Consider the following 24447-nt stretch of genomic DNA (forward strand, 5'->3'; position numbering starts at 1 on the left):
AGAAGAAATCCAAGGAGGAAGTAGAAGTTATCTACTATGATTGAGATAGTCTTCCTCACCTAGTTATTTTCAAGTTTTTGTTTCAAGTTTTATGTTGTAAAGTATAACTATCATGGTAGAAATTATTAGAAGCATGATAGGATGCATCATGTTAGGAGATGGCATCATAGAAGCATATGATTGAAAGCAAGAGCTCGTGACATCATCATAAAGAAGCATTAAAGATAGTTGAAATAGAAGTCTATGGTTGTCGCCTATAGAAGGATGTAGCTCTTGGTAATCTCATTAGAAGCATAAGTAGTGTTTGTGGGAAAATGAGAGTCATCTAGTATAGAGCTCATCATACATCATTCAAGAAGGAGAATTTGCAGGATGAGGATGATCAAGATCCTCTGTTGGAATCTTCATCGGAAGGTTCACTTACTAAGAGAAGCAAGTATCTCATTGAGAGTTCCATCTTGTATAGGATTCATGGAATGATGGTATGATGTCAAAACAAGTGAAGCAGGTTAAGGTGATTGAATTTCTTTCAAAGAAGTTGTTGAAGGCAGTCTAGATGACCAAAAGATAGAGATGGGGTATGTATGCTTAAGGGTTGCGGGGGAGCACCCCCCCCCTCGTTCCCACTCTTAATTCGCACTCCGAGCAGGAGCGGCTTCGAAGCGCACTCCCTAAAAAAAACTTCCTTTGCCTTTTCGGGAGCGTTTAGCCTTTTTTGCAAAAAAAAATTTGCAGTGATGTTCCAAATGCAATTTTTTTCAAAGAAACAAATAAGTTTTGAGTGGGGCAGCTTAATGATCAAGCCTATGGCCCTAGTATTGATATGCGATTCATGGTAATGTTAAATTGTTAAAGTAAAAGTGACAGTCTCATTAAGCTTCATTTTCATGAAATGACTCAGGATGTTTGAGAGTGATTCCGACCTCATTGGATTTCATATGGAGAAAGTAGAATTTTAGGTTTCATTCAAAATCCTGCAGACTTATCAGTTTTTTTAGGATTGGGGGATTGCAATGTTTCCATTGAATTTTGTCATGTATTAGGGTATTGAACCCGTATTTAATCAAGAGCACCAATCCCTCTATGCACCTCGATGTTAGTGACATTGATTATCGAACTCCTCTATCATGACCCTCCTAAAAATGTACACATCACTCAAACAAAATCTTGACTTGACATGCTATGCTTTTCCTATCTTATGTTAATGCTTAGAGGGTGATATTAATGACAAAGATCCCTATACAAATATAGAGGTAATGACAAAGATACCTTTGGATATTAGTGCTTAGAGGGTGATATTAATGACAAAGATACCTATACAGATACAGAGGTAATGACAAAGATACCTCTGGATATTAATGCTTAGAGGGTGATATTAATGACAAAGACCCTGATTTTCCAACAAGACTAAAAAATTAGATATTTCTCGTGGTGGCAAGAGGCCCAAGCATAAGTAATAGATAATAGATTCACTTGTCTTTTCTAGTTTCTAGTAGTTTTTATAACTATTGACTCTTTCATATTTATTATGATATTTTTTAAACAATATATGACAATTTAAGTTTGAAGTTGGCAATTATAACTCATTAGTAATGAATTATGAATATGATGCTTCATGAAAGTTGAAAGTTGTTTGAGCTAGATATTATTTGTTGTAATGGTTACACTTAGCTTACAAGTACAACTTTGGCGATCAATGATGATAAATGTTATATATTGAATTTTGAAGCTTGAAAATTTAAGATTGATGAATCATGAGACTCAATATGTTGTATGTTACTATGTTACTAACTTGTGGATGTGGTTGATGAAGTTTATAACTTCTAGATGATTGTTGTATATGGTTCAATCTATGGTTTTTTTTATGTTTTTTTATATATAATTCATCTTTCTACATGTTTTTGTTGACATGTATGTATCATAATATATATATATATATATATATATATAAAACACTCTGGGATTCGCTCCCAAACCAGGAGCTTTTGAAAATGTCGCTCACACACCCGTTTTCGCTCCCGTTCCAAAGTAACACTAGTAGGCTTGTATTTGATAAAATTGAGTCATATAGTTGCAGATAGCATGGATAAATGCTCCACCTCATGAGCATGATCAAGAGAAAGGGGTCTCCTCTTGAAGGATGTATAGGCATGGTTTACATATTGACCAGATGAAATCATCATAATAAGTCCTCATATGGAATATGAGGTGGTTGATAAAAATGAAGGAACTATGAATGGAAGTTCTTGAGAAGAAATATGTGAAGAAAGTAAGGAGAGATCGTGAAAGATGCAACTACTATCACATAGAAAAGGAAATCAACATCTGATAACTAGAAGAATTGACTGTGACATCTCCATGGAAAAGGTATGAAGACTCCGAAGAAGTCTGGAAAGGAAGATGACCCTTGACATTTAATATCTTTTTGGAGATGTGTCAATATGAATGCAGGATGTTGATACAACAAGCAAATGTCATGATGTAAGACCATCACAAAGGTAATTTGATGTTCATTTTTTATTTTTGAACAATATCTGGATGGGCTAATGCAAGGCTACCAAAGGAAGAGTTGTAGATGTCATCTACAACTGATACTCATGTGGTGGGATGATAAGATCCTGAAGAAAACATGATGTAGATAAGGTAGTTGTATGAAGGAAAGTCGTATATGGATTAGTGAATCACTTTCTGATGAAAGAAAGGACGGCATGACTAACATAATTCATGAATGAAAGTGATGGATGGCTGATGCCCTACGAAGAAGTCCCAAAATATGTAGTCTCCATAGCAAAGAAGAAGTTCATGACATCAATAGGGATAGTCCTACAAGAAATTGGTTGTCCCATGATCCCCCCAGAGAGCTACTGGAAGCAAGTCCCTGGTTAAGGGGAGGCTTGGTCAAGTCCCTAGTTAAGAGGGAGCTTGGGTGCATCACTTTTATAGGAATGTGTGCATTACTTCATTGAAATGGGTATATCCTCCCTAGTTGAGAGGGAGAGGTAGACACATCATTCTTTTCTTCACTTGGGAAGAAAGAATGGAGGATTGGGTAAGCATCTAGCATCAGATACTCTTTGAGAATGTGGTAGGGCATCCAAGATAAGAGTAGTTGTAGAGGACTGATATTCTTTGAGGATTGAGAATCCAAGATAAGAATAGTCCTAGTGGAACATACTCTCTAAGAGAACTCGGGTGAGGTATGCTCTGAGAGAGACAATGATGACGGTGTCTATAAATCATTGGTCTCACCAGCATTGTGCTCTAATCTTGTGGAGAGATAGAGATGTTAGTCAAGGCCTTGCTATGTGACAATGTTGGATGTTATGATGCTATACAGATGGGTTACCAATCTGACTCTTCTTATGAGAATTCTTCAGATTGAGAATGTCCAACTACCTTGTATAGATTATGAATACCTCCCTAGTTAAGAGTGAGTGTTGAAATATGTAACTAGGTTCAGTCTTGATAATGGCATATGTAATCGTGATTTTAAGTATTTAATGAAAAGAGAAAAATAAATTTATTATTTGTGTTATTGAGGCATGGGTTTCATGCTCAAGGGAAGTTTATCTTAGGTCAAGCACCCATTGAGTGCGTCTAGGTTTGTCATAAAGTCAATTGAGGCATTGTCATGTATTGAAGACCCATTTGGGCATGTTACATATTGTAAAGAAAAAATTATTGAGTCAAAAGACCCTCCAAGACCTCATCATGGCACAAAGATCAAGTCAGCCTACATGAAGGGACAAGTTGGCCTCAAGATAGCAATTCGTACCCCTCACAAACCTTCAATAAGAAGGAATTCGACCTCATTTGCACACTCACTCAAGCAACTTTGATCTCCTCAAGATAGAAGCTGGAAAATGAAAGAGAAGAAGAAGAAGATCAAGATTGAACTTTTTGGGTCTCTCTCTCTTTTATTAGGGTTTCTACAGTTTCAAGGCTAGACGAAATTTTGAAGCTGCATCGAAGTTGTGAAGTTGTAATGTCGAAACTGTCAAGCTGCAAAATCAAAGTTATGAAGTTGCCTCTAGATCGAAGTTGTGAAGCTGCTAGGTCGAAACTATTGAAGTTGCATCAAGGTCGAAGTTAAGAAGCTGCTAGGTCAAAGTTGTTCAAGTTGCAGAAATTTTTGTTGGGGTCGAAGTTGTTGGAGAAGTTGTTGGAAGTTCGAAGTTTGTTGTTGGATGTTGTATAAGAAAAGCTCATCGAGAAGGAAGGATGACTTGGTCTTGGAGGGTCTTGGTAAAGGGTCATAGGTCTTGGAATTCGTCAATTGAAGTTCTATAAGAAGAGAAAGATTCTGGTGGGTTTTCCTCTCAAATGGAGAGGTTTTGGCCCTGATTGATTGCCTATATCTTGTGTCCTATTGTCTCATTGTTCTTTGTGATTGGTAGTTGTTTGATGATAGTCTACTAATAATAATAAAGGAAAGAAGAAGTTAATCAAGTAAAGTAAAAAATAATCACAAGCAGTTGTCAAAGTAAGAGAAATCACCTACACATGTTTCCCTCATGATTTCTCAACATGGTATCAGAGTTAAGGTCACAAGTCAAGGAAGGGCAGCTCAATAAAGGACACTTAGGCATGAAATTGTAGTCATCTTCAAGAGCCATATTTTGATTTCTGAACATGGTATCAGAGTTAGGGTCACAACTCAAGGAAGGGCAACTCAATGAAAGACACTTAAGCACGAAATTGCAGTCATCTTCAAGAGCCATATTTTGGACTAAGAAAGGTCTCTCTTGTAAGTCAAATTGATAAAGAAGAGAAGCTCATCCAAGGAAGGGTTACAAACTTGAAGCGTTCTTGGGAAACTCACACATTCTACAATCATTATCACAAGGGAGGAAGAGCGAAGCGCTTTTGGGTATGTTTTTTAGCTATATTCTCCACACATGTGAAGTATTAAGACATCCTTCTCTAGCAACAAGTATCGAATTGCAACCACCATCAAGGATCAAGTTTTGTGCTAAGAAAGGTCTCCTTCCAAAATAACAAGAAAAAGAAGTCAAGTGAAGTAGATAAGAGCTAAATTTTCCCATCTCTAGCCACATGTGTGAACTAGGGTTATTGCAGAAAAGGTCGAAATTGCAAAACTACTACATCAAGCTGAAATTCTAAAGAAGGGCTGAAATTTGAGGTTGTGAAACAAGTTTAAATAGCATTGTCTTGAAGGAAGAAAAGTAGGAAAAAGCGTTGTCATCATCATCAAGGAATCAATGTGATCTCCCTTTGAGCCAAGGATCACTTTTGAAGAAAGACATCTTCTATTATCTACATCATCAACAAAATCAAGAAGGCATCAAGTTGAAGATTTCATCGTATAGGAGTATCTTCACTTGACAAGTAAGCATTTTTATATCTATATTTGAATCTGAAAATGACTTCATATTGCAAGGAGAGCAACAAATTGGTTGGGTCGTCAAACTTTCTTGCATGGAAGAAGAGGATAGATTTGATCCTCTTCGAAAATGAAGTCGTTGGTCATGTTAAGGGTTCAATTGTCAAACTGCTGAAAGAGGCTCAATCTCTACAAGATGAAGATATCAAAAGAAGAAGGAATAGCCTCAGACTCCAAGACAGCTCTAGCGAAGACGGAGAAAGAGGTCGAGACTGATGACGACTGTTCCATGAGTGCTCATGCGCCTCTAGAGAAGAGGTGGAGAGATATTGAGTTGTAGTCAGGAGGACTACATACTAGGGGCAGGATCCTTGAGGTGCCCAAACTCTTGGATCACATCTGACTACGGGAGCCCTTAACGATAGTAGCAAGATGACAGGTTAGGTGGAACAAAGTGTAGTGGAGCAGCAAGGCAGTGCTTGGTTGCAGAAATCTGAGGCAACGCAGTGGAGGTTGCAGCAGTGCGAGAGGCACAGAGGTGTATGCAGCAGCGCAGTGCCTACAGAGAGAGCACAGGATAGCAACAGAGGTAGCTTCAGTTTCATGAGGCTTCTAGATTGACTGGGATGTCAGTAATTGGGTAGATCAATTACTTACTTCTCGGTACCTGAGTTACAGTGTAGCAATTAGCAGTGGCAGTGCTAGGGGTAGCACGGGCAACATGTTGAGAGGGAGATGCAATATAGATGTAGCAGTGACAGTGGCAGTGTCATGGGCAGCAGTACAGAAAGCAGCAATGCAGATGATGTGAGGCAATAGGCCAAGCATCAACATAGGTATCGGTGTGGAGGATCAGTGTGATGTTTCCATGGTGAAACATTACTAGAGCACATTCCTCGCTAAGAGGGAGTGTTGATTTGTGGTAGCATTAGATGTGCTCTAGCCATGAAAATTGGTGGAGAGGCTAAGGCACATAAGATCTCCAAGACCCAGAAATGGTTTGGGGAAATTCCACCCGGTTGGAGAGATATTAAAATAATTAATATTTTTAATGGGGTTCCTAAGTCTAAACTTAGGAAAATTAAAATATTAATGGGTATTAATATAAAACTGGGTGAGAATGTTCTAAATGACATGGATCAAGCCAAATCTAATCTTAGTCGTTGAAGACTCAACAGGAAAAGTATAAGAGGAGGCTTGAGGGTCAGTTGGAGAGACACCAAATTGATAAGTCAGTTCAATTTTTTGGAGTGGAGTTTTGCTAAGAGAATCGAGCTAGTTATCTATTGTAGCGAAGGGCAGTTCAGCACGAGGTCGAGAATACATAGCAGAGAGGCAGAGATAGTTCCAGAGAGACAGCGCAGAGCCTGGAGAGGCTGACGCAGAGGTAGTTGGGAGCTACGTAGAGGTTGAAGAGGCCAGTGTGGGTGACGCAAAGGGTCTGAGAGCTAACCTAGAGACAGGGGTTGCACAGAGGCTGGCAAAGCTGACTCAGGGCCAAGAGCTAGCGCCCGAAGATTTTCGTGGAGCAGACCGAGTTTTGGTGAGCCGAGAAGGGTGACGCAGTCCCTGCAAAGTGATGCAGAGCAACAGAGAAGCTTGGAGCAACTTTTGCTATCCAGCTAAGGAGCTACAATTGTTGTTCTGGGGTCATTCATCCGGTGAGTGATCAGCTGGAATATTTGTCTCCGAGGAGAGGTACTACTGTCGAGGGCATTCTCTGTTGGGTGAGCCATTTCTGACGCCCTAGTTGTATTCAAAAGTGCATAATAATAAAACCCTCATATCTGTTGCACCGGTTTTCCCGCGTTGGGTTTTTCCGAAGGACGATTGTCCAAAAATAATGGTGTTCCTTATGTGTTTGTCTCAGTTATTTCAGTTTTTGATCTGTATTTGTGTTAAGGTTGCATTTGTGTTTATTTTCAATGTTTATATTTATAACTAACTTGTTAATGAAAAGAACAAGTAGGAGAAAATAAACCAGATAATGCAGTAGGGATTTCTAAGATGTCAGACTTAGAAATTTCAACAATTTGGTCTCCTTATACAGGGGCCAAGCCCTCTAGAGGGTCATATGGGAATTTGTAGGGTGAGCATTGATAGCCATGGGTCTCTGCCATAGCAAAGAGCAGATTGCCACTCCATGGGATCCTTCAGTTTCACTCATGGCTTGCTCGTGTTCCACCTATTGGACAATGATGATGCACTTTGCCCAACCAGCTCCATTATTGCACCACACAATTGGCAGTTGGTCTAGGGCCTCAATGAGGATGTGTCTTGTCGCAGGAGACAATGGGAGGGCTTGCATCGTTCTTACAACCCTTGTAGATGGAATGCAGACTTGTTTGATCCATTTGGAAACCCATGAGGATGTTTTGTGCCCCCATGCCCACTTGGGGACACCATAGGTTGTTTGCCAAGATATCAAGGGGCCACCCCCTTTATCACTATGTTTGAGGCTCATTCATGCATCTTGGCACACATTGGACACCATTAGGCCTTCTGAATGACCCTTCAACCTATTGTATCTACTATTTTGCCTTTTGGGAGACTTATTTTTGTATTATGGAGCTACCTTGATGGGATTGTCACCAAGGAATGCTATTTTGGCACATTATTTTATGGGGCATTATTAGGCCTTATTAGGCAAATCAAACCCCTTAGGGAGGATATATATTTATCTGATGATCATTTCATATGATCATCACTTGGATTTGAACTTATATCTCTTCTTGAGAATTTCGCTAACCTTCTTGATGGACAAATTGGATTATTGGTGCATTTCGATGTTTGGAAGAGCTTATCTTTTATTTTGGAGCTTCAATTTTCTTGTTTATTGATGATTGGATGATTTTCGCTATACTTGTGTAAATTTCATGGTTTATTTCTCATGTCTTGTCACTTGTGCAATGTATGAATATTTGTCGCTCATGAAGTTGGTGTAGCTACCTTAATGAAATGTAAATTTGTTGAACTTGTGTTTGTGAGGGTTTTTCATATGTTTCATGCATAATTATAGTGAATAAATATCCTAGGGATATATGATTGTTCTTTATTACCTTGATAAGTCATCAATTGCGACATCAAAGAAGTACAAACTCTCCTAGTGACCTAGTTGATGCCTCTAGGGCCATGCAAAGTTGCTAAGACACTGCTTGATTGGGTATAAGACATCTCTAAACATTGGATTACATTGACTCCATTCTACCAATAGGCTAGGCACTGGTCTAGTCTGTGAAAATTCCTACACTATAGGAACCCCTAATGTAGCAAATTTGAATCTACTTCACCGACTTGATTTTTAAATTATATTCATCAAGTTATTCTTCTGAATACCGAAGTAAATTACTTCTACAACCTACACTAGTTAAATAGTTGATCTCATGAAATAGAAAATAGAGCAAAGAACAAGAGACACAGGACACACTTATTTTTGGACACAATAGTCCCCGGAAAAACCCAATGCGGGAAAACCAGTGCAGCAGTTCCGAAGGTTTATTATTATGCAGGAGAAATATCTAAATACAAATCTAGGACGCTCATCTAGCAATCCTTTACAGAGAAAAAATATTGGCGAAAAATCTGAGTGAGTTTTACCTCACTTCACCCGGTAGAATTCTAGCTAATCCGACACAAGGCTGGCTAACCCCAGCTCTTTCAACGTTGGTTCTGCGTCAACCCTGCATCACCTTCTCTGCCCTCTACGTCAGCTCTCTCGGCTGTTCCGGCAGTTCCAGCGATTCTGGATTCTGCATGATAGGCAGCTTTTCTGCTCTGCGCTGGCCATTCTGGCTCTGTGTTAGGACTGCGCGGGGCCCAGGCTGGCCCAAAGTCAGCTCTCCCGGCCACTGCACTGCCTCTCTGAAAGCTCTCTCCGCCTCTCTGTCAGTGTTCTCAAGGAAATCCTTCTCCCGGATTCTCATTGCCCCTCTGCTGCTGAATGATCACTTAGTTCGAATTTCTCAGCTTCCTAGCCCCAGAAATCGAACTCCAGATCAATTTTCTCTCTCTCTCTCTCTCTCTCTCTCTCTCTCTCTCTCTCTCTCGTTGTGTGTTTCCAAATGAACCCCAAACCTCCATTTTATACTTTTCTTATTGAGTCTTCAACGGTCGAGATTAAGTTTCTAATCAATGGTTAAGATTAAAACATGACTTGATCCGCCTTCTAGATCATTCTCACCGATATTTTGATTAATACCCATTAATATTTTAATTTCCCTAAGTTTAGACTTAGGAACCTCATTAAAAATATTAATTATTTTAATAAAATACAATCCAGGTGGAGTTTCACCAAACGGTTTCCGAGTTCTTTAGAACCCATGTGCCTTAGCCTGTCCACCAAATTTCAAGGCTAGAGCACTTCTGATGCTATCAAAAACTAACACTCCCTCTTAGCGAGAAGAGTGCTCTGGCAACATTGTCCACCTGCATGCTACTTTGTTTCTGAAGCACCTCCTTTCTGCACAGTTGTTGCCACCAACATTGTGCTACTGTTGCTACTATATTGTTGCCCATGACACTGCCCCACGAAAATTCTCAGCAGTTCCAGTTGTTCCGGCAGTTCTAGATTCTACGTGATAGGTAGATTTTCTGCTCTGCGCTGGCCCTTTTGGCTCTGCATCAGGACTGTGTAGGCCCAGACTGGCCCAGCGTCCGCTCTCTCGGTTATTGCGCTACCTCTTTGCAAGCTCTCTCTGCCTCTCTGTCAGTATTCTCTGAAAAGTCCTTCTCCCGGATTCTCACTGCCCCTTTGCTGCTGAATGATCACTTAGTTCGAATTTCTCAACTTCCTAGCCCCAGAAATCGAACTCCAGATCAATTCCCTCTCTCTCTGTGTTTCCAAATGAACCCCAAGCCTCCATTTTATACTTTCCCTATTGAGTCTTCAACGGCCGAGATTAAGTCTCTAATCAACGGCTAAGATTAAAACATGATTTGATCTGCCTTTTAGATCATTCTCACCCATATTTTGATTAATACCCATTAATATTTTAATTTCCCTAAGTTTAGACTTAGGAACGCCATTAAAAATATTAAACGGTTTATGGGTTCTTTAGAACTCATGTGCCTTAGTCTCTCCACCAATTTTCAAGGCTAGAGCACTTCCGATGCTACCAAAAACTAACATAGTCCTAGGTGATCATAAAAGTGAAGATCTCTTTCACCTCCTCTCTTCATTTTCTAAACCCTAACCTTAGAAGGTCTCCTAGGGCATCGCACGAAATTAATTGTAGCCATCCAAAATTCATGAAACTTGGTCAAGGACTGTGTTGATGTGTCCTTGAGAGGTCCTCCAATTTTGAAGCTATTCCAACTATGGAATTTCAAGTTATTTCAAGCCCTAACTCGAAGACCATTTCTTCCCTAGGTTTCCTTTGGTTAGTGGTTTCATTAGGAATCATTATTTCAAGTCAAATCTTACCTCTTTGATCCTTTTCTCCTCCCTCACTTGGTCAAGTCCGTCTATTTGAAGCCTTACCCCACACACTTGACCTCGTTTGGGTCCATTAGGGCTTCTTTATGGTCCCGCAACCTTGTCACTCCAATTTCACAAGGATTGCTTAGAAATCCTATTCTTCTAGGAACCTTTGGCTTAGGGCACTTCATACGAAAACATACCCCTCAAACCTAGATCCAAGTTTCCTTCTAGCCCCTCTTAGAGAGCCATCCATCTTACTTCCAAAGCAAGCAATCCCTATCATTAGAGACTCTCCTTTGAATAGGCTTTGAAATCACTACCCTTACACTATTGATACATTTCTTCTAGTGATTTCCCTAATACCGAGACTCCTGTGAAAATTCTATCACTGCAACAACTGATTTATTTTACCTACTTATTTCCAGATAAGTTATCTATGAAAATCCTTCAGTAAACATTAAAATAAATTCTGCTACAAATATCACATCATAATACAGAAACAAACACATGCACAAGAATTAACACATCGACACAAATATTTTGGACAATCAGTTCGCAGAAAAACCCAATGTGGGAAAACCGGTGCAGCAAGGGAGGATTTTATTATTCAGCAATTCTTTAGTACAACTGGGTGCCAAACTAGCTTACCCAACAGAGAGAAATTCTTCATCACTTCCCCCGGTCTTAGCGTCAGCCTGGCTGACCTCTATGTAGCTCCCAGACCCTCTGCGTCAACCCCTACCTCTCTGCGTCAGCATTGGGTTGCTCTGCATCACCCACGCAGGCCCTCCAGTGACTGCGCAGTCTGCAGCCTCTGCATCTGCCTGAGAGGCTCTGCGTTGTTCCCCTGGTGTTGTTGCCAACTATTTGTTCCGTATTCGCTGCCTCCTGCTACTCTCCAGACCACTAGTTCGAATTTTTCAACTAACCCCGCTCCAAAAATCAAACTAACTGGTCTCCCTCAGTGTGTCCTCCAAATGACCCTCAAGCCTCTTCTTATACTTTTCTTGTTGGTCCTTCAACGGCCGAGATTAAATCTCTAATCAATGGCTAACATTAGATTTCGCTTGATCCATGACTTTTGGAACCTTCTAACCTGATTTTATATTAATACCCATTAATATTTTATATTTCCTAAGTTTAGACTTTGGAACTCCATTAAAAATATTAATTATTTTAATATCTCCCAAACCGGTTAGAATCTGCCCAAATCATTTCTGGGTCTTGGAGATCTCATGCGCTTTAGCCTCTCCACCAATTTTCATGGCTAGAGCACATCCGATGCTACCCCAAATAAACACTCCCTCTTAGCGAGGACTGTGCTCTAATAATACTCCACACGAGCATTACTCTGATCATATGGCATCGGTACCTGTGCTGATGCTAAGCCTCCCTACCCAACATCCTCTGCACTGTTGTATCCTGTACTGCTGCCCATGGCTCTATCACTGCCACTGCTACATCTGTACTACAGCTCCCTCTGCATTCATGCTGCTATTGGTCCTTCTTTCCAACACTACAAACTCCTCATCATGTTGCATCGTGCTACTGCTGACTGCTACTGCGCTGTAACATCATACCCATTTCTGCTACTAAAATGGATTCTTTATCATCCCCATCTTCTCCCTGAAATAATCGAACTACTGCTGACTGCTACTACACTGGCCTTGGTAAGGATGTCTGCCACCTGTTCTCTCGTAGGAGTGTATTTCAAATGTACAACTCCTCGTTGGACACAGTCTCTGAGAAAGTGACACCGGATATCAATATGATGCTTTGACCGATCGTGAAACACTAGATTCTCAGAGAGCTTGATGCAACTCTGATTATCACACATGATCCTGGTCGCCTCCATCTTTCTTCTGAATAGGTTCACAAGCAGTTTTCTAAGCCATATGGCCTCGCACGAAGTTGTTCTTGTGGCCATATATTCTGCCTCAAGTGATCTCAGAGCCATGGATTTCTGTTTCTTATTGCACCAGGAGGTTATTCTTGATCCAATGTTGAAACAGTACCCAGAGGTACTTTTCTGATCCACTGAACTTCCTGTCCAGTCTGCATTAGTAAACCCACTCAATCTGATATCCTTACCCCTTGAATACAAGAGTCCATAATTGACTATTCCCTGTAAATACCTAAGAACATGTTTGGTTGCTGCCCAATGCGCCCTCTTTGGCTCCACCATGAACTGACTGAGGGTGTTGACAGCGTAGCAAATGTCTTGCCTGGTATTGACCAGATACATCAGGGACCCTATGAGCTGCCTGTATAAGGTGAGATCAACATCTTTGTCTTTTGAATCTTGATGCATCAATCTTCTTCCAGTGGGTTATCATTGGAGTAGACATGGGTCTACAGTCCTCCATCCTAAATCTCTTCAGGATTTCTGTAGCATATCTCCCTTGTCCAAGGAATATCTCCCGCTTTTGCTGCCAAACTTCCAACCCCAGGAAGTAATGCATTCGTCCCAAATCCTTCATGTCGAACTCCGTGGCTAGATTCTTCTTACAGTCCCCTATGAGCCTGGATGATCCTATCAGGAAGAGATCATCCACATATAATACCAAGATTAGAGGCTCATTCTCTACAACCAGATAGTAGAGATTTGGATCTGCATCACTCTTGACAAATCCCATTTTCAGCAAGTAGCCATCAATTCGCTCATACCACACTCTAGGTGCCTATTTGAGCACATATAAGGCTTTGTTCAATCTGCATACGAGACTTCTTCTCATGTATCTCAAAGCCCTTTGGTTGTTCAATGTATACTTCTTTTTCTATCACACCATTTAGAAATGTTGTTTTGACATCCATCTGATGAATCTCCCACCCCATCTGTGCTGCAAGAGATATCACGGTTCTAATAGATGTATGCTTGGCTGTCGGGGCAAAGGTCTCTTCATAGTCAATTCCTTCCTTTTGAGCATACCCTTTAGCCGCAAACTTGGCTTTGTATTTCTCAACACTGCTGTTTGTAGCGTATTTAATCTTGTAGATCCATCTCGAACCTACCAATGATTTGTCTTGAGGCCTTAGCACTACCTCCTAGACATCGTTCACCATTATGGAGTTGTACTCCTCTACCATCGTATCCAGCCAAACTTGATGTTGAGCTGCCTCCTGAAAACTAGCAGGCTCCCCATCCTGAGATGCCTAATATCTATCTAGTTGTTTTCGCTCCCTCTTATTGTTCCTTGGTGCACCGATGAAGCCCTCTGCATCTCGCAGAATCTGACAAAGTTCCATGCTCGTTCTTCCTTTGTCGGCAAGTGCTTCTGTTAGCTCCTCCTCATCTTGTGATTCTTCCTAACCCGAGGAAGAATTCTTTTCTTCCATTGGTTGAAGAGGTTTGACCAACGATTCCTCTTTTGACTGCTCCTCGGAGGGCATTTCTCGAGATTTTTTGAAAGCCCTGTCTTCCATGAACTTCACATCTCGTCGAACTACTACCTTCCTGCTTCCTAGAAGATAGATTTTGTATGCCTTAGTGTTCTCGTTATATCCCACTAGATATCCTTTCTTGCAGTTTGATCCAACTTCTTACTCTTTTCCTCGGGTATGCAGCAATATGCTAAGCTCCCAAATATCCTGAAATAAATGACTTCAGGCGTCTTCCCTATGAAGACTCTCTAGACTAATCTTTCCCAATGCCTGATGAGGAGTTCTATTCTGAACATAGACTATTGTATTGCATGCTTCTGCCCACAGGAATTTGGCATATCCTAATCAATCGTCATGGCCCTAGTTGCTTCTACAATAGTCTTGTTCTTTCTTTCTGCTACTCCATTCTGCTGAGGATTGTACGGAGCTGTCCATTCTCTTTTGTTGCCCTCCTTAGCGCGAAAATCAGTGAAGTCCTTATCGACATACTCTACACCATTATCTGAGCACAAAACTTTTATTTTCTTCCCAATCAGATTCTCCACCAAAGCCTTGAACTCTTTGATTCGACAGAAAACCTCATCCTTGGTTTTTAGAAAATAAATCCAAGTTTTCCTTGAGTGGTCATCAATGAAGGTAAGGAAGTACTCGGCACCACTAAGAGCTTTAGTGGACATGGGTTTGCAAATATCTAAGTGTATCAATCCTATTACACTCTTGGCCTTGTTTTTACTTCTAGGAAATGTTGCCTTGGCATACTTTCCTAGAGCACATCCTCTGCATACACCATCTCGTTCTTTACTAAGATCCGAAACTCCTGTTACAGTGTTCTTGAGAATTCTCAAAGCCCCATGGTGCAAATGTCTCATTCTTTTGTGCCATAGTTCATTCAAATCCTTGTCTCCATCACTGCCTATTAGTGCCATTGGTGATTCTAGTTGTAGTTTGTACAACCTATTACTTTTGATCTCGATCTGCACTTTCTTTTTCCAGCTCGGGTGTTTGACATATACTTTCTCCTTGATGAAGAAAACGTCATAGCCTTTGCCTTGAAGTTGCGACATGGAAAGTAAGTTCATCCCCAATCCTGGTACATGTAGCACATTGGTAGCACGGAATCGCTCTCCTGTTTCTGTTTGAAAAACTATGGTACCCCTACCTACTAGAGTAGATTTTGCCATGTTCCCCATGGTGATCTAAAAGTTCATCTTCTCCTCCCGATAATGTGAGAAACATTCCCGGATTCTCGTCATATGCCAAGAGGCCCCACTGTCTATATACCATACCTCTGATGATGCAAAGCTAGTTACACAAGCCACTTCTTCTTCCAACTTGGAAGCCAACATTGAGAAATCGAAATCACTTTCTCTTGTGCAATTTTCTGAAAATTTGTGCGAGTCTCCTGACGTAGATGCCTCTGCATCATGGTCTCGACCCATAATTGATTTTCCCTTCCTGTCTTTGATTACTTGCTCCAATACCATGTGAAAATTCTATCACTGCAACAACTAATTTATTTTACCTACTTATTTCCCGATAAGTTATTTATGAAAATCTTTTAGTAAACATTAAAATAAATTATGTTGCAGATATCACATCATAATACAGAAACAAACACATGCACAAGAATTAACACATCGACACAAACATTTTGGACAATCAATCCCCAGAAAAACCCAATGTGGGAAAACCGGTACAGCGAGGGAGGATTTTATTATTCAACAATTCTTCAGTACAACTGGGTGCCAAACTAACTTACCCAATAGAGAGAAATTCTTTAGCACTTCCCCCAGTGTCAGTGTCAGCCTAGCTGACCTCTGCGTAGCTCCCAGACCCTCTACGTGACCCATGCGGGCCCTCCAGTGATTGCGCAGTCTACAACCTCTGTGTTTGCCTGAGAGGCTCTACGTCTACCTCTCCAACCTCTGCGTTGTTCCCCTGGTGTTGTTGCCAACTCTTTGTTCTGTACTTGTTGCCTCCTACTGCTCTCCAGACCACTAGTTCGAATTTCTTAGCTAACCCCGCTCCAAAAATCGAACTGACTAGTCTCCTTCAGTGTGTTCTCCAAATGACCTTCAAGCCTCTTCTTATACTTTTCATGTTGGTTCTTCAACGGTCGAGATTAAATCTCTAATCAACGGCTAAGATTAGATTTCGCTTGATCCATGACTTTTGGAACCTTCTAAACCAGTTTTATATTAATGCCCATTAATATTTTATTTTTCCTAAGTTTAGACTTTAGAACTCCATTAAAAATATTAATTATTTTAATATCTCCCAAACCGGTTAGAATCTGCCCAAACCATTTCTGGGTCTTGGAGATGTCATGTGTTTTAGCCTCTCCACCAATTTTCATGGCTAGAGCACATTCGATGCTACCCCAAATCAACACCTCCCATCGGTGAAAGTCTGTAAAGAGCATGGAGCTTTAGCATAGGTGACAGTGAGCTATTGCTCCATTGTTGCCACTTGACCTAATAGTCACTCTATAGGAACCCCTCCTAGGACCCCTACTAGTTTGAACAGTAACACTTCCCAGTAGGCATTAATTAGAGGCTGGGAGAATTTCCTTCCTCCAAAATGGGTTCCCCTTTAGTAAGCATGCAAAAGCTATCTTCCTACATTGAACCAAGAGACTTTGCTTCCACTCCTCTTACTGAACTGTTCTTTGTTTTCACATATTTCTTCCCTGTATCTTTTCCTCTGTCTTCTGCATTTAATCATCTTTGCTGCCATAAATTATAATACATGCAATCCTGCTTCCATTCTCTGGGTTGAGTAGAATTAATGCAAATTTTTGCAACACAATTCTTAGATGTAATGAACCTTCAAGTGCCTTTTTGTTGATACCTCAATCTTATTGATGGATAATGTAGTTATAAATCTATAGAGAATTTTAGGCTAGTCTAATAAATATTCGGCACTTAACTGGGATATGTATGTCAATGCATTGTAATTTCTCTTCTTCATACTAAATCATAGTCTTTGCTAGATAGTCTTGTACAGTGAGTTCTTTATATGAGTATTCCACTCTGTCATATTTGAAGCCCATTTAATTTGAATTTAAATTTCCATCATCACTGCCGTATAAAGATTAAAGAGTAGTATATGCTTACTGACTTTTTTGGATTACACAGCTGTTGAAGGTATACTCACCTAGATTTGAGACTGCTGGCCAGTTTTGGCCAATCGTGCACAACTGTACAATATTTTCTCTGGTTTTCATGCAAATAATTGCAATAGGAATATTTGGAGTAAAGAAGCTTCCCTTTGCTTCTGGCTGGGTAATACCAACGACTGTGATTACTCTTTTATTCAACGACTACTGCAGGAAACGTTTTTTGCCTGTATTCAACAGATACCCTGCAGAGGTAATTCTCTCTTACATATGCTTGTTTTCCCATATAGTCATGAGTACAGAAGTGCGTGCATTTTTGCATATGAAGTTGTGGATACCAAATCATTGATTTTCTAATATGAACATTTTTTTTAAGGAAAATCTATCTTGTTTTACATAAATTATCTATAAGCTTACATCAGGTTTTACATCAAGAAACTAAGGAGCAGCCAATGCAGCCTCCTCCTCTCCCGACTTAGGTGAGAAGGGCCAAATGTTAACTTCAGCCCCAATCTATAAAGAAAAAATATCCTTCCTAAAGACATCTATCCTAGCTGTAATCTGTGCAGCTAATTCAGCTTTGAAGGCTGATAAGCTCCCAGCAAAATCCCCACAAAAGAAATGTTTGGAGGAGACCTCTCTGCAAGTTGCCTAACCTTATCCACAAGAAATAAATTTGTGTGAGCCCTATGGTACTCCAAAATACCCTACCATCTAATCCAACATTCATATGTTGCCTAGAATTGCCCTGTTCCACAAATGTGGGCCAATGAAAAGTTTAGAAAACTCATTTAGTCCCCCCAACCTATTTTTGTTCATTTATTGGACGTTAATATACTTATCTGCTGTAATCCATTGCCAAAAAACTCTTACCCTGCAGCTCCAAGGGGCATATTTCACCATCTTCTCTGCCTAATAACATTTAATCCATTGCAGTCCCATAGATGTAATCTGGCTTTGACTGCTAAACTATGATAGTATCATCCATTCCAGTAGTCAAAACTGTTAGTGATCCAAATCCAGTGATTGAGTCAGAATCCCCTGAAGGAATTCAAATTGGATTCCTTTTCAAGTAAAATTATTTCAAACAGCATCCTATGTATCTGAATGTTGTTCTTCTAGTGTATTCAAGAATACTAATATGAACCACGCAGCACAACATTTCATACACAGTACACAAGGGTTTCCTTTCAAAATTTCAAACTAGAGAGAAAAACCAAGCTTGTATCGCTGAGAGTCATCATGAAAACCAAGCTTTTACTGCTTGATTGCTACTTCATCCAGTCTTCATAAAATATCTTTTTCCATGTTTTGACCACTTTCAGGATCTTCCTTTTGAGACTGCACTGTGAAAAATCAGTGACCCATTCCTACTGCAGCAAACTGATGATATTTCTCCTTTTTGTTAAATTACTTGTAGTTTTCTACGGCAAATATTGAAATACATACACTGCAGCCTACACAAAATAAAATACTGTGGAAACTAAACACTGCACTGGAGAGAAATAGACACACACATATACACTGTTGTTTTTGGACAATCGTTCCCAGGAAAACCCAATGTGGGAAGACCGGTGCAGTAGCTAAGGGTTTTTATTATTATGCAGTTGTAATCTAAGTACAAATCATTGGATGCTCAAATTGGCTATATGATATAGAGAAACACTGGCAAAGAGTTAGTGAGAAAAATCTCACACTGTTTCTGGAGATCTGACACTGATCAGGAACTAGAAGGCAAGACCCACACTGCCTTTGCATCAATCCTACACAGAACTGCGTCACACTCTTTGGGATCTGCGTCACCTCCTCCTCTGATCTCTCGCTGTTTGGAAATTCGACCCTCTGGCCCTCCGGTCTCACACCCTGTCTTCTGGCACTAGATCTCGACTCTCCCCGCTGAATGTGGAACTCCCTCTGAAGCTTTGCATTGCCTCTGTGTGGCACTACGCTGCCTCTCTAAACTGCTCTATGCCTTCTTTGCCTTGCACCCTCCGGATCTGGAAAACTCTCCTCCGGACTACTTCCCTACCCCTCACTGCAAGAAGATCACTTGATCTCTCTCCAGCAACTCAACTCTGCTACTCTTGAGAAATTCGATCTCTGATCTCTCTCACTCGATGTGTTCTCCAAGTGCCCATCGAACTCCTTGTAATCTCTCGTTGGAGCTCCAACGGCCAAGATTAAAACATAATTGAGGGCTAAGATTAACTGGGAGTTGATCCTAGTCTTCTTCTAGAAGATTCACCCCTGTTTTAATTAACCATATTTCCTAAGTTTAGACTTAGGGAACCATTTTAAAAAGTTAATTATTTTAATTAAATCATCTCTAACTAGAATTTTCCCAAACGATTTCTGGGTATTGGAGAATGCATGTGTCTTAGCCTCTCTACAAAATCTTAAGGCAAAAGCACATCCGATGCTACAGAAATCAACACTCCCTCTTAGCGAGGAATGTGCTCTAGTGTTGCAACCCACTAAAGCATCACTCTGGAGTTTGTCTCTGCACCATCTCCTCCTGCGTTACTGATGTATGGCCCCACTACCCACCAATTACTGTGCAACTTTGATATGAGTTGCATCTGTGTTGCTGTTGACCCTGTTGAATTGTTGTCAACTACTGAATCTGCACTGCAACCCTCTCTCCATCTGTTGCACTGCAACTGCAACATCTGCAACGGAAAAACATCCAAAATACTGAACTATTTGTGTTCAGTATTATGCATCTGTTGTCCAAGATCTCACTGCTGCTAGTCTCTATTCTGTCACTGAAGCCTCTGTGTTGTGGCTGACTTTGCACTGTGCCATCTGCACTGTTGCCAACTCTGCTTTGCGTTGCTCAATATCTGACTGCCACTAGCCACTGCATATGTCACTTTGGGACCTGACTGCATCAACTGACATTGGTCCATCCTGCTACTGTTGTCTATGGGCTCCCTTAGAAAGGTCTTGATACAAGAGGTGGACTCCTCAACGATCATGCCTATCATGTAGCTCTCTGGGGCTACAACTCCATATCACCCCACCTCACCCCTGGAGGCATCTCGACAATCATGGCAAACTCTTCCTCCAGTCTGGAGGGCAATTTGTCGATCTCAACAGATGCAACTTACTGATCTTGCTTCTCCTCCTTGCCCTTCTTTCTGGGAGGACACTAAGTGTTGTAGTGGCCCAATTTGCCACACCTGAAGCACTTGATCTTTGAAATATCCTTTTTTCTTCTACGTTGTTGTTGCTGCCCCTTTGATGCAAGGGTCACGTCCTCCTCTTCCTTCACCTACTTTGTCCCATTTCTGCTACTGCCACTGATTGTGGCCTTCACCAGATCACGCCTCATCTCCTCCTGCTGCAGATCAAGCCAACACATGTTCCCAATCTGGTAGTTTCTCTCTGCCTGGGATACTCTAGACAAAAACTTGCCATTCTTCGAAAACGCTATTCAACGCTAATCGTACAAACTTTGAGGGCTAGAATGCTGACCCTGCTAAAGCCAGTTGTTCCCAGACATCTTGAAGCTTCGTAAGGAAGGGGTCCACCCATTCCCCTTTCTGCATCTGCGTGCATCTTAGCTTCTCCTCTAAGTACATCTTCCGTTGCTAGGAAGATCCTTCGTACAGCATAGTTAATGCTTCCCACATCTGTTGGGCAAGATCGTTGTCAACTATATGGGATACCACATGATCTCGAACCCCGTCGAGAATGATCCTCTTAGCTCTCACCATCTCAGCCTTGTACTTCTTGAGTGGATCTGCATCGACGGATACAACTTGGTATCGACATAAGTTTTGAGATTATGTTCATCTAGAAGGAAGGAAATCCTAGCCTTCCAGGTCACATAGTTGGAGGCTCTGTCCAACCAATCTTGATCTCTCAACCCAGTTAATGCCATCTCTCCTAAAAAAATCGAACTTCTCCCTCTTCTCCTATGCACAACTACTACCCAGATATTCACACTCCCTTATGGAGTGAAACCCCACACACAGTGATTGCTGCTCTGCTAAGAAAATTCGAACTCGTTGCCTAGAAGTCCTCTGAGGAAGGAATTCCCTCAGTATGTGCTCTTCTCTCCTTCTGATGCCATTCTGCCAGTAATCCCTGCAAAATAACTGTGTCCTAGCTGAAGATATGCTCTGCTAAGAAAATTCAGACTTCTTACCTAGAAGTCCTCCGAGGAAGGAATTCCCTCAATATGTGCTCTTCTCTCCTTCTGATGCCATTCTGCCAACAATTGCTGCAAAATAACTGCGTCCCAGCTGAAGATTTGCTCTGCAAGGAAACTGTTGCTACTCCTTCTGCCTTTGGTACTCTTTGATCTGGGAAATTTTATTCTATGTCGACTCACTCGGAGGAAAAATTCCCACGAAAAGCTGACCCTTCTGGCCAAGGGAATACGCTGCCCCTGAGGGTTTCGATCTACTACCTACGCATAAATTCAAATTGCCTCCTTCCTTCTGTGTTGAGCTCTCCAGCTTATGATCTGTGCTCTGATACCATGTGAAAAATTGGTGACCCGATTCTTACTACAGCAAATTGATGATATTTCTCCTGTTTGTTAAATTACTTGAACAAATTACTTGCAATTTTCTACGGCAAATATTGAAATACATACATTGCAGCGTACATAAAATAAAATATTGTGGAAACTAAACACTGCACTGGAGAGAAATAAACATACACATATACACTATTGTTTTTTGACAATTGTCCCCGGAAAAACCCAATGTGGAAAAACCGATGCAACAGTTGAGGGTTTTTATTATTATGCAGTAGTAATCTATGTACAAATCGTTGGATGCCCAAACTAGCTATCTGATACAGAAAAAAACTGGTAAAGAGTTAGTGAGAAAAATCTCACACTATTTCTGGAGATCCGACATTGATCAGGAACTGGAAGGCAAGACCCACGCAGCCTCTACGTCAATCCTACACAGAACTGTGTCACACTCTCAGGGATTTGCGCCACCTCCTCCTCTGATCTCCTGTTGTCTAGAAATTCAACCCTCTGGCCCTCCGGTTTCACACCTCGACTTCTGGCACTAGATCTCGACTCTCCTAGTTGAATTTCGAACTCCCTCTGAAGCTTTGCGTTGCCACTCTGAACTGCTCTATGCCTCCTCTGCCTTGCACTCTCTAGATCTGGAAAACTCTCCTCCGGACTACTGTCCCTACCCCTCACTGCAAGAAGATCACTTTATCTCTCTCCGTCAACTCAACGCTACTACTCTTGAGAAATTCGATCTCTGATCTCTCTCACTCGATGTGTTCTCCAAGTGCCCATCGAACTCCTCCTTATAATCTCTCATTGGAACTCCAATGGCCAAGATTAAAACATAATTGAGGGTTAAGATTAATTGGGAGTTGATCCTCGTCTTCTTCTAGAAGATTCACACCTTATTTAATTAACCAGATTTCCTAAGTTTAGACTTAGGGAACCATTTTAAAAAGTTTATTATTTTAATTAAATCATCTCTAGGTGGAATTTTCCCAAACGATTTTTGGGTATTGGATAATGCATGTGTCTTAGCCTCTATGCAAAATCTCGAGGCAAGAGCCCATCTAATGCTATAAAACTCAACATGCACATTCCAATTTTTAAAACACGACTTGATACTAGTCCAAATCCAAAAAATAAAATCAAATGTACTTCAAAAATCCCTCCATGATAGATTAGTGGACAAGAGGTTCTTGGGGTGAATTTGAGGGTGAAATATTCAAACTTCTCCTCCCAATGATCTTGCAACGAGTACATAAATTCTTCCCATAATATCCACGGACAACATTGGCTTTCCCTGTATGCTTCAACCTCCATCATTCTTTTTGGTGGGGAGAATGGTTCTTTTTGCCTCTCTTCTTCCAAAAACGTTCAAGGTCTTTGGTGGTATATTGCTTCCTTCAACACTAAATCACAGTGATTGTTTAATCCACAAAAGGAGCAAGGAAATGAATACCAACATTGTTGTGCCTTATGACCCCTTTTTTTGCAACAAAAGCAATAAACTTGATGCTTCTTTAGAAACCTTTTGGTGTTGCTACTATGCTTGTTTATTCCTTTGGTTGTCTCTTTAGAGCTTGCATAAGGCTTCTTATTATTCTTCAAGATCTATGTTACACTTGGAGTTGTTGGGCCTTTTTCATCCTGAGTCTTCACAAAGATGATCCTTGAGGATTGCACATTCCTTGAGGTTTTCTTGGAACATTCACCCTTATCTACCTTACTACCACAGTTTTCTAAACCAACATGTTGCAATCTAAAGTTCACCCCAATAGGACTGGGAATGTTTGCAAAGCCTTTGGCCATCATATCCCATCTTCTATAGCAACTTTGAGCATGCCACATTGGGTGAGAATTTCTAATACAAAATTCTATTGCAATAACTAAATTTATTTCACCTACTTATTTCTCACAATAAGTTATTTACGAAACCCTTCAGTAAACATTAAAATAAATTCAACTGCAGTTATCACATAATTACATAGAGAAAATAACAGTGATATACAAGCACAAGAATCAATCACATCAACACAGTTGTTATTAGACAATTGTCCCCAAAAAAACCCAATGTGGGAAAACCGGTGTAGCAAATGAGGGTTTTATTAATCTAAAGCAACAATCGCTTTACAAGGTATGAATTCACAGACAACTGAGACACTTCTGAGAGAAAACACCTGAGACAAAGTTTCTCCACCTCCTGGAGAAGTTTTGACACCCTATAGACCCTTCTCCCACCTCTGCACCACTTTTGCGTCATGTGAAAATTTCTAACCTGAAATTCTACTACTATAACAACTGATTTATTTCACCTACTTATTATTCACAATAAGTTATTTACGAAATCCCTTTAGTAAATATTAAAATAAATTCTACTGCAGTTATCACACAACTACCTAGAGAAAAATATATGCACAAGAACCAATCACATCAAGACAGTGATTTTTGGACAATTGTACCCAGAAAAACCCAATCTGGGAAAACTGGTGCAGCAAATGAGGGCTTTATTAACCTTCAACAACGATTGCTTTTACAAGGAATGATTTTACAGAGAAACTGAAAGAAAACACCTAAGACTTCCCCTTGAGACCTTCTAACACTTTGGAGACCCTACTCCCACTTCTGCGTCACCCCGGCATCACTCTGCGTGGCCCAGCGTGGCTCTAAGTGGCTCTGCGTCCGCCGTCAACCTGCGTAGA

At 40.7% G+C, this 24447-nt stretch overlaps 1 protein-coding gene across 3 annotated transcripts in view; it reads left to right on the plus strand.

The window, feature by feature from the left end:
* The window catches only part of LOC149224614 (hyperosmolality-gated Ca2+ permeable channel 2.3-like), a 373352-nt gene that overhangs the window by 324562 nt on the left and 24343 nt on the right, over positions 1 to 24447 (plus strand). For all 3 annotated transcript variants that reach the window (XM_089386187.1, XM_089386185.1, XM_089386186.1), the window contains one exon: positions 17282 to 17515. In XM_089386187.1, the coding sequence (XP_089242313.1) occupies positions 17282 to 17515 (234 nt within the window). The remainder of the gene's footprint in view (positions 1 to 17281; positions 17516 to 24447) is intronic.

Source organism: Pinus tabuliformis, chromosome Q (genome assembly GCF_031772625.1).
Source record: "Pinus tabuliformis cultivar Carrire ecotype Pingquan chromosome Q, CPIR1, whole genome shotgun sequence".
NCBI lineage: Eukaryota > Viridiplantae > Streptophyta > Pinopsida > Pinales > Pinaceae > Pinus > Pinus tabuliformis.